The 14,114-nt window shown below is 37.6% G+C and overlaps 1 protein-coding gene across 1 annotated transcript; it reads left to right on the top strand.

The window, feature by feature from the left end:
- Positions 1 to 1,781: 1,781 nt before the first annotated feature.
- Positions 1,782 to 5,828, top strand: LOC128159221 (uncharacterized). The gene has a single exon (XM_052822289.1). The coding sequence runs from the start codon at positions 1,782 to 1,784 to the stop codon at positions 5,826 to 5,828; it is 4,047 nt and encodes a 1,348-aa protein (XP_052678249.1).
- The last annotated feature ends 8,286 nt before the right edge of the window (positions 5,829 to 14,114 follow it).

Below are 14,114 nucleotides of genomic sequence, written 5' to 3'. Positions count from 1 at the left end.
ATTTGATGAACAAGTGTTTTACTCCATTTCATGACAATGTTATTCAGTGTTTACAAAAATTGAAACCTTCACAAACCAGGAAGAAAACAGATGAAGAGTCAACGTCAAGTAGATTAAGCATTAAATCTCTTCAGAAATTAGAAGAAGCTAAAACAAAGTTGAAAATAACAGAGAGAGCTATTGAATTAAAGCGTCAAAAGTCCAAACTGATCATTGAAGAAAACTTGAATGTTGCTAAATACAAACAAGCACAGGAAGATTTAGAAAATGAGTTAGAATTGTTGAAGTGTCAGGGAGAACTGGAGCTTGCAGAGTCGAAGGTAAAATTTGAAATGATGGAAGATGAAGGACATGTATGTGATTTGGGGTTACCGAGGATAAACAGTGTCGATAAATCCAGAGAGTATGTAGAAAAAATAACTTTGGGTCCGAAACAAGTAAAACCTGAATCACAGAAAGAAAAACAAGACAGGTATATTGGACAAGTATCTAAGCATATTGTAAACCAGCAACTACCAAGACAAGTTCCTGCTCCAGCAGTGCCGCACTTCGCACAGTCGTCAACTTCAACGCCGCAGCATTCAGTTTCTCAACCTGTGATGGCTATGTATCCTCCGAGACCTATGCAATATCCTGGACAGGCATACATGCCACAATTGATGCAGCCGAGGTATACACCTCAACCGTTACCACCTAGGTTCCCTCCTCAGGTTATGCAACCTAGGTTTACACCAACTTCACAGTCGTACAGACCGCCTCCTATAGCACAACCGCACTTGGATTCTACGTTTACACCGCGGCATCAATATCAACCTATTTCGTCTAGTGTTATTGACAGTGCGGTGACTAGTGATACTATTAACTGTTATTTATTGAAAAAAGACTTAGTTTCACAACGACTTAGAAGATATGATGATGACCCTTCCTCATACAACGTATGGAAAGGGACATTCAAGACTATTGTATCTGAAGCCACCTTAAGTGATTTAGAAGAAATAGACTTGCTGTTACGATGGCTCGGACCTGAATCTACAGTTCAAGTAACCAGTATAAGAAGAGCGAACCCAGATGATGCGAAAATAGCTCTTCAGAAGATATGGGAGAGATTGGATGAACGTTATGGATCCCCCGAATTGATAGAATCAAAACTGCGCATTCAAGTACAGAAATTTCCTGTGATTACCTTACCAAAGGACAAAACACAGTTATATAACCTTGCAGATCTATTGGCAGAAATAGAGTGTCATAAAAACAATGATAGATATGCCATGCTTTTGTCGTATTATGATACCCCAATTGGTGTCAATCCAATCGTGTGCAAGCTGCCTGAAAACTTACAAAACTAATGGAGGGATCGTGCTGTTAAATATAAGATTCAAAACATTGTTCCATATCCACCTTTCCAGGAGTTTGTAAAATTCATTCATGAACTTAGCATATCTTTGAATGACCCAAGCTTTTCATTTGAATCTTCATCACCTGTAGGAATGGATAAACAAAGATTCACCAGGAGACCAGCAACAGTAATGTCAAGAAAAACTGAAGTACAGGAAGAAAAAGAAAACATCAGAAAAGAAATGTGTTCTTTACATCCACATGCAATTTCGCATAATCTTGATGAATGTCAACTCTTCATGAGAAAACCTATGGAAGAACGTCGCAGATATGTAGCAGAAAATAAACTCTGTTTCCGTTGTTTACGTACAAAATTTCATAATAAAAAACACTGCCGAGCTTACATTAAGTGTAAAGAATGTGGCAGCGGCAATCATGTGACTGCTATGCATATAAAGCCTAGAAATCAAGATATTCCTCAATCGGTGCAAGGTGGGGAGAGTGAACCATTCATTGTTGATTCAAAGTGTACTTCTATATGTGATGGTTTCCATGGACGCTCTTGTGCAAAAACAGTGTTAGTCCAAGTGTACCCAGAAAATCGCCCAGAATTATCTGTGACTGTGTATGCAATGTTAGATGGACATTGTAATAGAACATTAGCAACTACAGAGTTAATGGACTCTCTTGGTGTGAAAGGAAACGAATTAATGTATAATTTAATGTCATGTTCTGGGAGAGGACAAACTCTTGGTCGTCAAGCTCATGGATTTATTGTACAGTCTCTTGACTCATCGACAGTGTTGAAACTACCAACCCTCATTGAATGTCGAAGTATTCCACAAGACGTCACAGAAATTCCTACACCAGAGATCGCATATCATTACCCGCACCTTCGTTCTATTGCTTCGGAAATTCCGAAACATGATCCAAATCATCAAATTGGACTTCTTATTGGAAGAGATTTAACAGACGCACATTATGTTTATCAGCAGATAACAGGACCAAAAAACCATCCATTTGCTCAGAAGACATGTTTTGGTTGGGTCATCATTGGTGACGTCTGTTTGAATGGTAAACACCTACCTGAAGTCAGTGTGAGGGATCTCAGTGTAACAAGTTTCAAAACTAACATTTTACCAAACGGTCGACCTACAATATTTCAACCATGTGACAAAGACCTTCAAATTCACATCCAGTCAGTAGAAGGGGAGCTAGATATATTCAGAAAACACAAAGATGATGAGGAAATTGGCCTCTCGGTCGAAGATCGTGAGTTTATTCATATTATGGAAAATGAAATGAAACTAGAAGAAGGAAACTGGACAGCTCCTCTGCCGTTCAAGAGGGATAAGCCAGCAATACCAAATAACAAAGTTATGGCCCTCAAGAGAGCTATGGTTTTAGATAGCAGTCTTTATAAAAACTGTGAGAAAAGACAGCACTTTTTTACATTCATGGAAAAAGTTATTCAGAGTGGCGCTGCAGAAATTGCCCCAGAACTTAAAGTTGGACAAGAAGTGTGGTATCTCCCATTATTCGGAGTTTACCATCCTAAGAAACCAGACCAAATACGTGGAGTTTTTGACTCATCTGCAACGTACAAAGGAACATCACTCAACAGTGTTCTACTTACAGGACCCAATTTGACTAACAACTTAGTTGGTGTTCTGCTGCGTTTCCGAAAAGATTCCATTGCAATATCAGCAGATATTGAACAGATGTTTTACTCATTTCTTGTACGGGAAGACCACAGGGATTATTTACGCTTCATGTGGTACCAGAACAATGATCCAAGTAAGCATCTTGTGGAATATCGCATGCGTGCACATGTTTTTGGAAATTGTCCATCGCCAGCTGTGGCTACCTTTGGATTACGCAAAAGTGTGGAGAATTCCGAGCAAGATATCAAAGACTTTGTGAATAACAACTTCTATGTAGATGACGCCTTAACATCTGTTCCAAATGCTTCGCAAGCGATCGACCTATTGAAAAGAACTCGGACTGCGTTGAAAACCAATGGTAACATCAATCTCCACAAAGTTGCATCAAACAATAAAGAAGTGATGTTAGCTTTCTCCAAAGAAGACCTGAGTAAAGAAATCAAACAACTGGATTTAGAGAAAGACCTTCTTCCTGTACACCATAGTCTTGGTCTATTATGGGATTTGTCAACTGATAGTTTCCTGTTTGATGTCAACTTCCCAGAGAAACCAAACACTAGACGTGGCTACCTGTCTATGTTGCACAGCATATATGATCCTCTGGGATTCATTGGACCACTCGTTATTTGTGGAAAAATCATCCTTCGCGAAATTACGACAAAATGTGATTGGGATGACGATGTCGATAGTTCATATGTACATCGATGGGAATCTTGGAAAAGGTCCATTTCATCACTTCAGAACATTTCCATTCCTCGAATGTATATCACAAAATCTTTGAGCCTTTGTGACCATGTAGAGCTTTATGTATTTTGTGATGCCTCTGAACAAGCAGTGTCAGCAGTGTCATACATCAAAGTTCCAGATGAGATAAGGAGTGAAGTATCATTTGTGTTTGGCAAAGTGAAATTGGCCCCTTTACATGGACATTCAATGCCAAGATTAGAACTTTGCGCTGCTCTTATGGCAGTTGAAATAGCAGAAACTGTTAAGAGACATTTAAACATTACTTTTGTCAACACATGGTTCTATTCCGACAGCAAGATTGTGCTAGGTTACATCAGTAATCATACCAAACGTTTTTACAACTACGTGGCCAATCGTGTGGAACGCATTTTACGATCATCTAGCCCTTTCCAGTGGAATTATGTAAAATCTGAGGAAAACCCAGCTGATGTAGGAACACGAGGATTAAGTACAGCCGAAGACTTGAGCTGTAAGTGGCTTAAAGGACCTGAATTTCTGCATATCAGCAAAGACCTTGTAAAAGAATACTTTCCACTCGTGAACCCTCATGACGATAAAGAAATCCGCATAAATGCAAACAAGTTAATGTTGAAGACCGCAGACCTCACAAATCGTTTTGAGAGATTTTCTACATGGAATTCCCTAATATCTGCAGTTACAGTGCTAAAAACAGCTGCTAGAAAATGGAAACATATGACATTCGATTCTTTAACCATAAAACAAGAAAGTGAACTATTTGTTGTGAAAGAAACACAGAAAACGTTTTTCTTAGAAGAACTCTTGTGTTTACAAGACCAGAAACCATTGCCTCGAGACAGCTCAATAAGGAATCTATGTCCATATTTGGATCAGGACGGTATTATGAGAATAGGAGGCAGATTAAACCTTAGTGTACTTCCAATGGAGCAAAAGAACCCAATTATCCTTCCTAGGAAATCGCATGTTGCAAAATTGATTGTGCTACATTTCCATGAAAAAACAGGTGCTCATCAGGGAAGGCACATTACGGAGGGTGTCATAAGGAATAATGGCTACTGGGTGATCGGTGCAAGGAAACTGATTTCATCAGTGATTCATAAGTGTGTTGTGTGTAAAAGATTACGTGGAAACTTGATGTCTCAGAAAATGGCAGATTTACCATCATCTAGAGTAACTCCAGGACCTCCGTTTAGTGCTGTAGGTGTGGATACCTTTGGCCCCTGGTCGATTGTGACACGTAAAACCAGAGGAGGTGTTGCTGAAAGCAAGCGATGGGCTATTATGTTTACGTGTCTGACGACAAGAGCTGTTCATATCGAGCTGGTGGAATCCATGTCAAGCTCATCATTCATCAATGCATTACGAAGATTTATTGCCCTCCGTGGAAACGTTTGTGAACTGCGATCTGACCGTGGGACAAATTTCATTGGAGCTACCGGAGATCTTAACATAGATGTGATACAAGGTCCAGTAAAGCACTTCTTAGACCAGTCAAAGATAAAGTGGATTTTTAACGCCCCTCACTCTTCCCACATGGGAGGAGTGTGGGAAAGGATGATAGGGGTAACACGACGTATCTTAGATGCTCTACTATTAGGACCAAAGGGAAAGAATCTCACTCATGAGGTTCTTAGTACAATGATGGCCGAAGTGACAGCAATCATGAACTCTAGACCGATTACTACGATATCAAGCGATCCAGATATGCCTTTTGTGTTGAGCCCTGCAATACTATTGAATCAGAAAATATCGGGACATTTCTCTACCTGTGTGAATGTTAGCATTCGTGACCTGTATAAGGAACAGTGGAAACAAGTGCAAGTACTTTCCGATTTCTTCTGGAAGCAGTGGAATGATCAATATCTTCATACCTTACAGTCTCGCCGTAAGTGGACCACTGAAACACCAAACCTTAAACCTGGGGATGTTGTGATCGTTAGAGATAAAGATATAGCGCGATGCCAGTGGCCTGTGGGACTTGTGGAGGAAGTTATCCAAAGTGCTGATGAACTTGTGCGAAAAGTCCGCGTACGCCTTATTGTGAATGGGAAACCATGTACTTATATGAGACCTATCAGTGAACTAATTCACCTCATTGAATAGATGTTTATTGTTGAACATTTACTGTACTCTCATATTCAGTGTTAATGTGACATTGTGAAGAACAATTGAATAGGCATAAAATGATCAATGTTATTGTGACCGAGTAAATAATAAAGACACGGTTCTGTGTTCAGGATGTTTTATATGTACAAAAAGGTGATTCTGTAAATAAATATAAACACATATAAATATATATACAATTTATACACAATAATTCGTTACGGTTTAAATAAAGCTTTAAACTTTATTATAATCTTAGTTTACTTTATGTAGATACTAAGAAAAGTTATGTTATATAAATTAATACAATAAATACCTTGTGCGAGGTGTTGGTGTACAAAATCGCCGGACCCACAGTGAAACAAAATCAAAAGTAACCGGGATTTATAATAATAGAAATGATCTGATTCGATAATACTAGCCAATGGGAACAACGGCCAATAGAAAAGTAAAGAAAGTGTTCACCAACTCAATCCACCTGCGCACAAGAACAAGCGTAACTTGGTAAATAATTAGATATTGTAAATTTTAAATCTGCCCACATACTCCCCTGCTTTGAATTTTATCGTCTCGATAAAAATCAAAATTCAAACACCCACTAATCAACATAATATCATTTATAAATCAAATGTTCAATACACGTATCGCATTCACAGTCTATGATTCTTAATCCCACATACTCTTCTGTTTATCGCGTAATCGCAAACTCCGACGAAGAGATAAGGATGGCTTAACGTCACGTGCATGGCAATTGTCACTGCTTATATATTTCGGCGGTACGCGTTTGATATCACGTCTATTAAGGGTACGCTGTTGTCCAGTGTCTGAAACAACTGTATACACACTGTCTTTGGCTGTTTGAACACGGTATCTTGTTGTACTCCAAAGGTCTTGAAGTTTGTGTCTTCCTGTAAAACCTCTGTTTCTTATGAAAACTTCGTCACCCACACCAATCGGATGATCCACCATTTTTGCGTCGAAGCGATCTTTCCTCTGTGATGCATTTTTTTTCCAGGTTTCTTTTAGCATGCTGGAATAATTCACTAGCATTATTTCTGTGCTCTTGAATGAATTCATCGTAATTCACATCATTATCCGAGACAGAATCCGACACTGTTGACGACACAATAAAATCGACTGGAATTTTAGGTTTACGGCCGAAAAATAAATAGAAAGGACTGTAACCAGTACTGGAATTTGGAGACACATTATACGCAAAAGTTACATCAGATAAATGATCTGGCCAGAGTTTCTTCTTCTGCGGTGGTAGAGTTCTGAGTAAATCGTGAAGTGTACGGTTGAAACGTTCTGTCTGTCCATTGCCTTCGGGATGGTAAGCTGTTGTTCTTGACTTTTGTATGTCGTAGATTTTGCAGAGTTGTTTAATAATATCCGACTCGAAGTTTCTTCCCTGATCGCTATGAATTCTATCCGGTACACCATAGTGATGAAACCACTGTTGAATCAAACACAACGCAACGGTAGAAGCTTTCTGATCACGGGTGGCCACTGCTTGTGTGAATTTGGTAAAAACATCTGTCATCACAAGTACATTTTCCTTACCCTTAGATGGTTCCAATACTGTGAAATCAATGGCTAGAATTTGCAGAGGTCGGTTTGCTAGTAAGTGGTTCATAGCTGGTCTAATCTGTTGGTTTTCTGATTTGGCTACACAACAACGTTCACAGTTCTTGCAATATTCTTTGATCTCACTAAACATTCTAGGCCAATAACACCGGTCTTTAATAACACTGAATGATCTTTCGATTCCCTGGTGACCAAGGTTGTCATGACACTGTTTAAGAATTTCTAGTTTCAGTGAAGATGGTAAAACGTACTGTTTGGTTTCTCCATTAACAGGATCACACACAGTTCTGTAAAGTATTCCGTTATCCATACTTAAACGATTCCACTGCCTGAGAAGAATATTCACAGCCTTTTCACAGTTTTTCCTTTCTTCTTTCTTTGGATATACCCCCTGTTTCCAGAACTTTAAAAACTGATGAATGTCTTTGTCCTGAGACTGTAAGCCTTTCAGATCACTTTGACTGTATTGACGAAGAGAACATTGCAATTCAACACATATCACATCGGATGATTCTTGACACAATCTCTGTTGCACACACATAACATCTTTTGGAATTTCAGAAGACCAGAGATTTCCTAGACTGGTTGATGAGGTAAGTATTCCTTCTTCACTCACTGACTTACGTGAAAGAGCATCTGCATTCGAATTGTGTTTTCCACTGCGATATTTGATTTCAAAGTTGAAGAGAGCCAACTGTGACACCCAGCGTTGTTCGTATGCACTCAATTTAGAAGACTGTAAATACACAAGCGGATTATTGTCGGTATAAACGGTAAAAGAAGAGTTCACTAAATAATCCCGGAATTTGTCGGTAATACTCCAATACAATGCTAAAAGTTCCAGACGTCGCGAACTGTAATTCTGTACATTCCGTTCGTTGGGACGAAGTGATCTGCTGGCGTACGCAATAACACGTAATTGACCATCTTGGTGTTGCGAAAGTACCGCTCCGAGACCGTTGAGACTTGCATCGACTTCAAGCACAAAAGGTTTTGTGTAATCGGCATATCCTAGAATTGGTGCACTGGTAAGTAATTCTTTTAATAACACAAATGATTTTTCACATTCACTATTCCACTTTTCACAGAACAGCTTCTTAGATGCATTCGGAAACTTTCTGATTAAATTGTACAATGGCGCTGCAACTTTCGCAAAAGACTGAATAAAACGTCTATAATATGACGCCAATCCAAGAAATGAACGTAACTGTTTTGGTGTTGACGGTGTTGCCCAGTCACTCACAGCTTGCACTTTTAGAGGATCTGTGTTAATTCCATGCTTTGATACTATGTGCCCCAGGTATTTTACTTCCTCTTTGAAAAAATCACATTTAGATGGTTTTAATTTAAGTCCATGCTGACGAAGTTTCTGAAATACTACTTCCAATCTCTGAATTTGTTCTTCTACAGTCCGTGAAAACACAATAATATCATCTAAGAATACCAGGAGTATCTGGAAAACTTCATCACGGAAACAGTGCTGCATAAGTCTCTGAAAGGTGGCGGGAGCGTTACACAAACCGAACGGCATGGTGTTAAATTCGTATAGTCCAAATGGTGTAGTAAATGCTGTTTTGTGTTTGTCGTTCTCTTCTACTGCAACTTGGTTATATCCTGAAGTCAAATCCATGGTCGAGAAATAACGGGAACCACACAGTGTATCAAATGATTCTTCAACACGGGGGAGAGGATATGCGTCTTTGATTGTCTTAGAGTTTAACTTCCGATAATCAACGCACAGACGTAATTCACCATTCTTCTTGCGAACGATAACAATTGGTGATGCATACGCACTGGTACTTTCTCTTATAATATCCCTATGTAATAGCTCTCTAATATGTTGTTTAACTTCCTCAAATTGCGTCGGGGGAATGCGTCGATACGGTAGATTGACCGATACTCCATCTGTCAGCGTTATTTTGTGTTTTACCGTATCTGTAAATCCTGTGTCTAAATCCGACTTTGAAAATACGTCATGATATCTGTGAAATAGTATTTCTATGCTTCGTTTCTCTTGGTCTGTCGCGTCAACTTTGTCCAAGTTTACAGGAATACGGAACTCTGGATCACAGGAACGTTCGTTAGTAGATTCTGTCACATAACACTGCACAAATATTTCCTGTACTGTGCCACAATTGGAAAATTGCACAGGGTCACTAATTTCATTGATAACTTCTTCTCCTTTTGATAATATAGCAATGCGTGTTCGAGGTGAAATCCAGACATCAGAATCAGTTATGTTCGCTAGCCGCAAATAGAAATGGCCCTTGATCACTTGAACGAATGTCCGGACTATAACAATGCTGTCACTCAGGTGCTCGCTATGCGACAATGGTTCTGCTACGGCTGAGTAATTTCCAGGTATTGGCGGCCCAGTAGCGTTGATCACGATCACAGATCTTGCGGGGACTCTAACGGGATGTCGCGCAGACACTTTAGCAAAACCATACACAGTCCTGTTCTCTTGATCACACACTCGGAATGCTGACTTAATTTTCGAATTGCAGGATATTTCAGATACTTTCTCGTGATAATAATTTCCATGTTTTTGAATAAAAATGTCTCTGCACTGTCCAATAATGTTCATTCCTAAAATGCCCGGGATATTGTGTTTACGTTTCCGAGTCATTCCATCTTCTGTATCTTTAATTATCAGGATACCGCGATCTTCTATAACGTTTCCCATACATTCAACATCAGCTTCTATGTATCCGATATAAGGGATTGAAATTCCGTTTGCTGCTTTTAAATTCAATTTCACATCATTCTTTATATTCTTACAGAGTGTTTCGATGTTGTTTCTATAAAAACTTTCCGTTATTGTAGTCACCATAGACCCAGTGTCTAATAAACAGTTAATTTCTACACCAAACATTTTAATTTTAACTGTAGGGCTTTGACCAATAATATGATTGACACAGGTGGAGTCCTCTTTATTTCCTACTGATGTCGGACTCTGCTCATCAGCAGGATCTATTTTCCCGATTGTTGGTAATTTGCCGAAGTGAGATTTCGTGGACAGTTTCTTTGGATATGATTTTCGCTTTTACATGTATAGCAACGGCGGCGGTTTAACTGTGGATATGGTAATCGGTATTGTTCTTTCGATTTGGATACAGTTTGCCGTTCAAGTAACTTTGTAAGATTGTCGATGTTTTGTTCCTGCCGTTGTATGACTTCTAAGTATTTGTCAATTCCGTGAGTAGTTTTCTCTGACTTCTGTGAAGATTCAGCGGCCTGTTTTTCTGTAGTATGTCTGTCTGTTGAGCACTTTGAGCGGTTCTTTTCTTCATCCTCTGAAAACAATATTGCTTCGTCCCGGAAGTCCAAAAAATGTATATCCGGCTGTTGACGAATAAGTCGTTTTAATTCTCTACGTAATGAGATATCATTCACATTTTGCGCAAATTGTTCACACAGGGTCAAATCAGGGTTTGGAATAATATCTGTGTTTTTCGTCGTAATTTTCTTGATGAGGTTCATCAGAGCGTAACTGTATTCTCGTAAAGACTCCCCTTCCATCTGTTTTCGCTCAAAGAAATTTCTCTGTAGGACTGTTATTCCTTCTTTGTCTCCAAACGTTTCACTTAAAATACGCAACACTTTTGTTGGATTGCTTCTTTCTTCATATGGCCGATATTTGATTTCTTCTTTTGCCAATCCAGTCAGATTTGAATATATGAAGTCGGTACTTTCTTCTCTATTCATACGGTGACTTTTGATGACATGTTCAACTTCTTCTATCCAGTCGTCGACATGAATATCGTCTTTATCTTCATTTCCGCTGAATTTCTGCACATTACGGACTGGTTTTAGATAAGTAGTTTTGGATTTGTATTCTTCGTTGTCCTCATCTATGCGTTTATCGAGTTCTTTTTGTAGAGTTTTTATTTGTTGTCTTAATTTCTTTGTCGTCATGGTTCGGCGTTTAAAGGTATTTCTATCAAAAGAGGTAACGGTACGTTCCGGACTTTTCACAGGTGAGTTGTTTTCAGCGATGACTGCTCACTGGATTTTGTAGACATTCTTCCTCACACAAGAATCACCATTGACTGTAGATACCGGCGACGCCATTTGTGACCGAGTAAATAATAAAGACACGGTTCTGTGTTCAGGATGTTTTATATGTACAAAAAGGTGATTCTGTAAATAAATATAAACACATATAAATATATATACAATTTATACACAATAATTCGTTACGGTTTAAATAAAGCTTTAAACTTTATTATAATCTTAGTTTACTTTATGTAGATACTAAGAAAAGTTATGTTATATAAATTAATACAATAAATACCTTGTGCGAGGTGTTGGTGTACAAAATCGCCGGACCCACAGTGAAACAAAATCAAAAGTAACCGGGATTTATAATAATAGAAATGATCTGATTCGATAATACTAGCCAATGGGAACAACGGCCAATAGAAAAGTAAAGAAAGTGTTCACCAACTCAATCCACCTGCGCACAAGAACAAGCGTAACTTGGTAAATAATTAGATATTGTAAATTTTAAATCTGCCCACATTATGACAATCATTCATTTTCACATTTTATGGTGATGTTATCCTGGTCACTGCACCATTTGATTTTGGCTGAAAATTGATCATATATATATTCTTATGTAAATTGTATTATTTTGTCTTGTCTTAAATTGTTACAATTTTTGATATAAAGGGTAATATTGTGAAAATATTAGGTGGGGAGTGTTCTGGAATCATTCCGGAATTGTTTATTATGTTCAGTTATAATCCGGATTTATATATACATAACCGGTTCAGAGTTTATAGTAGGACCTCCGCTCCACGAGCGCGATGCACAAATTCACGGAACCACGTTCCATCAGTTTTTGGTGATATAGAGACCCCACAGTGTATGTATTTTTGTATTTTTTATATAACATATAGAGTTATGAACGGTATATTTCTTTCTTATGCACTTTGACTTGTATAAATTCCATTAAGGTATATTTTACTATTTGAATGGGCTATATGTACTTCGTGCAGTAAACAAACATGTTTTTTCATATCTACGATATGTATTATTTAATGTCAGTTAATTTATATGAAGTTCAGTGCATACTTGTTTACTTTTATGCTTACGGGTTTATATATATTGTGACAAGAAAATGAATAGAGTTAAATTAGATTGACCTTTTTTTACTTATGTGTAACGGTCTCCCCAACCTATATTATGTAATGACAAGTTCATGCAATTGTGTAATAAGTGATTTTGTTTATATTGTAGTATCTACAATTTATTCCTAGTGAATAAATGATGTTTACTAGCTGTCTGTGTTATATCTGAACATGGGACAGCATAATTACTTTAACTTTTAATCAGCTTATTTATATAAAAAAAACAAATTTAAAAATGTTTAGCTGGGAAAAGATATCGATAAATATACAGGTATATTGTATACTAAAATATCGTCGCCATGTTTTGTATATACAAAATTGCACGTCACATAATGAGGACCAACCGCTTTCCTTTTCCCGTTCGTAAATTATGGGAATAATATTATGTTTTGTCGCCGAAGAAAATGTGCGGTTTTATACAAATTCTAGCACACGCTTATCTCAATATAGTAACGTAATAAACGTTTGATATTACACTGTGTGTTGTTACCAACGTGACTTCATTTTTAAACACCTCGTAGGTTAAGGCGTTTATTGACATAGAATAAAAATGGAAATGATAATTCAGTTGAAAAATGTGGAGTTGTAAATTTGAAGCATTTAATGGTGTTTTATTATATTTTCATGAATTAATAAAAATGTGTTCGAAAAAAAATCGTGTTTGTTAATCTTCAAGGAACGTTTTCCATGCTTAAAGTTGTTGACGCCTGGTTGTCAGTGTGTTATGCGGCTTAAAGTAATACTGTGGAATCATTAAAATTCGCGGGGGCTAATTTTCGTAAATTCCTTAAAATTTGATTTCATGAATTCTCTTTTACCTACAAAAAGAGGCATGACTTTAAAACGCCGATCTAGTAATTCGTGGAGGATGTTAAATCTTGGGTGAGATTCCTCTAAAATTGAACCACCATGAAATTGAATGATTCCACAGTAATTTTTACAGACTAGATTGAGGTTTTTAAAAAAGGCTGGCAAAACATATGATCAAAAGAATCTCATGATTTTCGATGATATATGATTTTATCCAAAGAGTTCTCTTTTCTATCCCCGAGCCTTGGTAACACACATCTCGTTGGATAAAAATCATATATCATCGCCAACCATCCTATATCATTTATCTCACACGTGTGGTGCAATCCATCCAGCAAGCCTCGCGAATATCTACACCAATTCAACTCGTTGGATAAAGTAAATACAAAATCACACAATATAAATATACTCTGTATATTCCATGCCATGATCAGGTACCGATATATCGGTAAATAAAATGAATCAGATAACTCAGCAGGTAGTGTCGTACGCTACCTTAGCGATTTCTCAGTGGGGAGTGTCTTTCTTATTATTATATATCTCAATATGAGGTATGTTTGTTATAATTATATATCCCAATATGACGTATATTTGTCATTATATATAGAGGATATATATATTGTGTGATTTTATATTTGCTTTATCCAACGAGTTAAAATGGTGTATATATTCGCGAGGCTTGCCGAGCAAATATAACCATTTTAATCATTTATCTCATACAATTAATTTATATTATAAAGCTTTTGAGACAGTC

This window comes from Crassostrea angulata, chromosome 8 (genome assembly GCF_025612915.1).
Source record: "Crassostrea angulata isolate pt1a10 chromosome 8, ASM2561291v2, whole genome shotgun sequence".
Taxonomy (NCBI): domain Eukaryota; kingdom Metazoa; phylum Mollusca; class Bivalvia; order Ostreida; family Ostreidae; genus Magallana; species Magallana angulata.
The sequence above is the reverse complement of the archived record's forward strand: the minus strand, read 5'-3'. Positions and strand labels throughout refer to the sequence as shown.

Bases quoted from the DNA above. Each gene is read 5' to 3' on its own strand.
- LOC128159221 (XM_052822289.1), top strand. From the start codon at position 1,782: ATGCATATAAAGCCTAGAAATCAAGATATTCCTCAATCGGTGCAAGGT.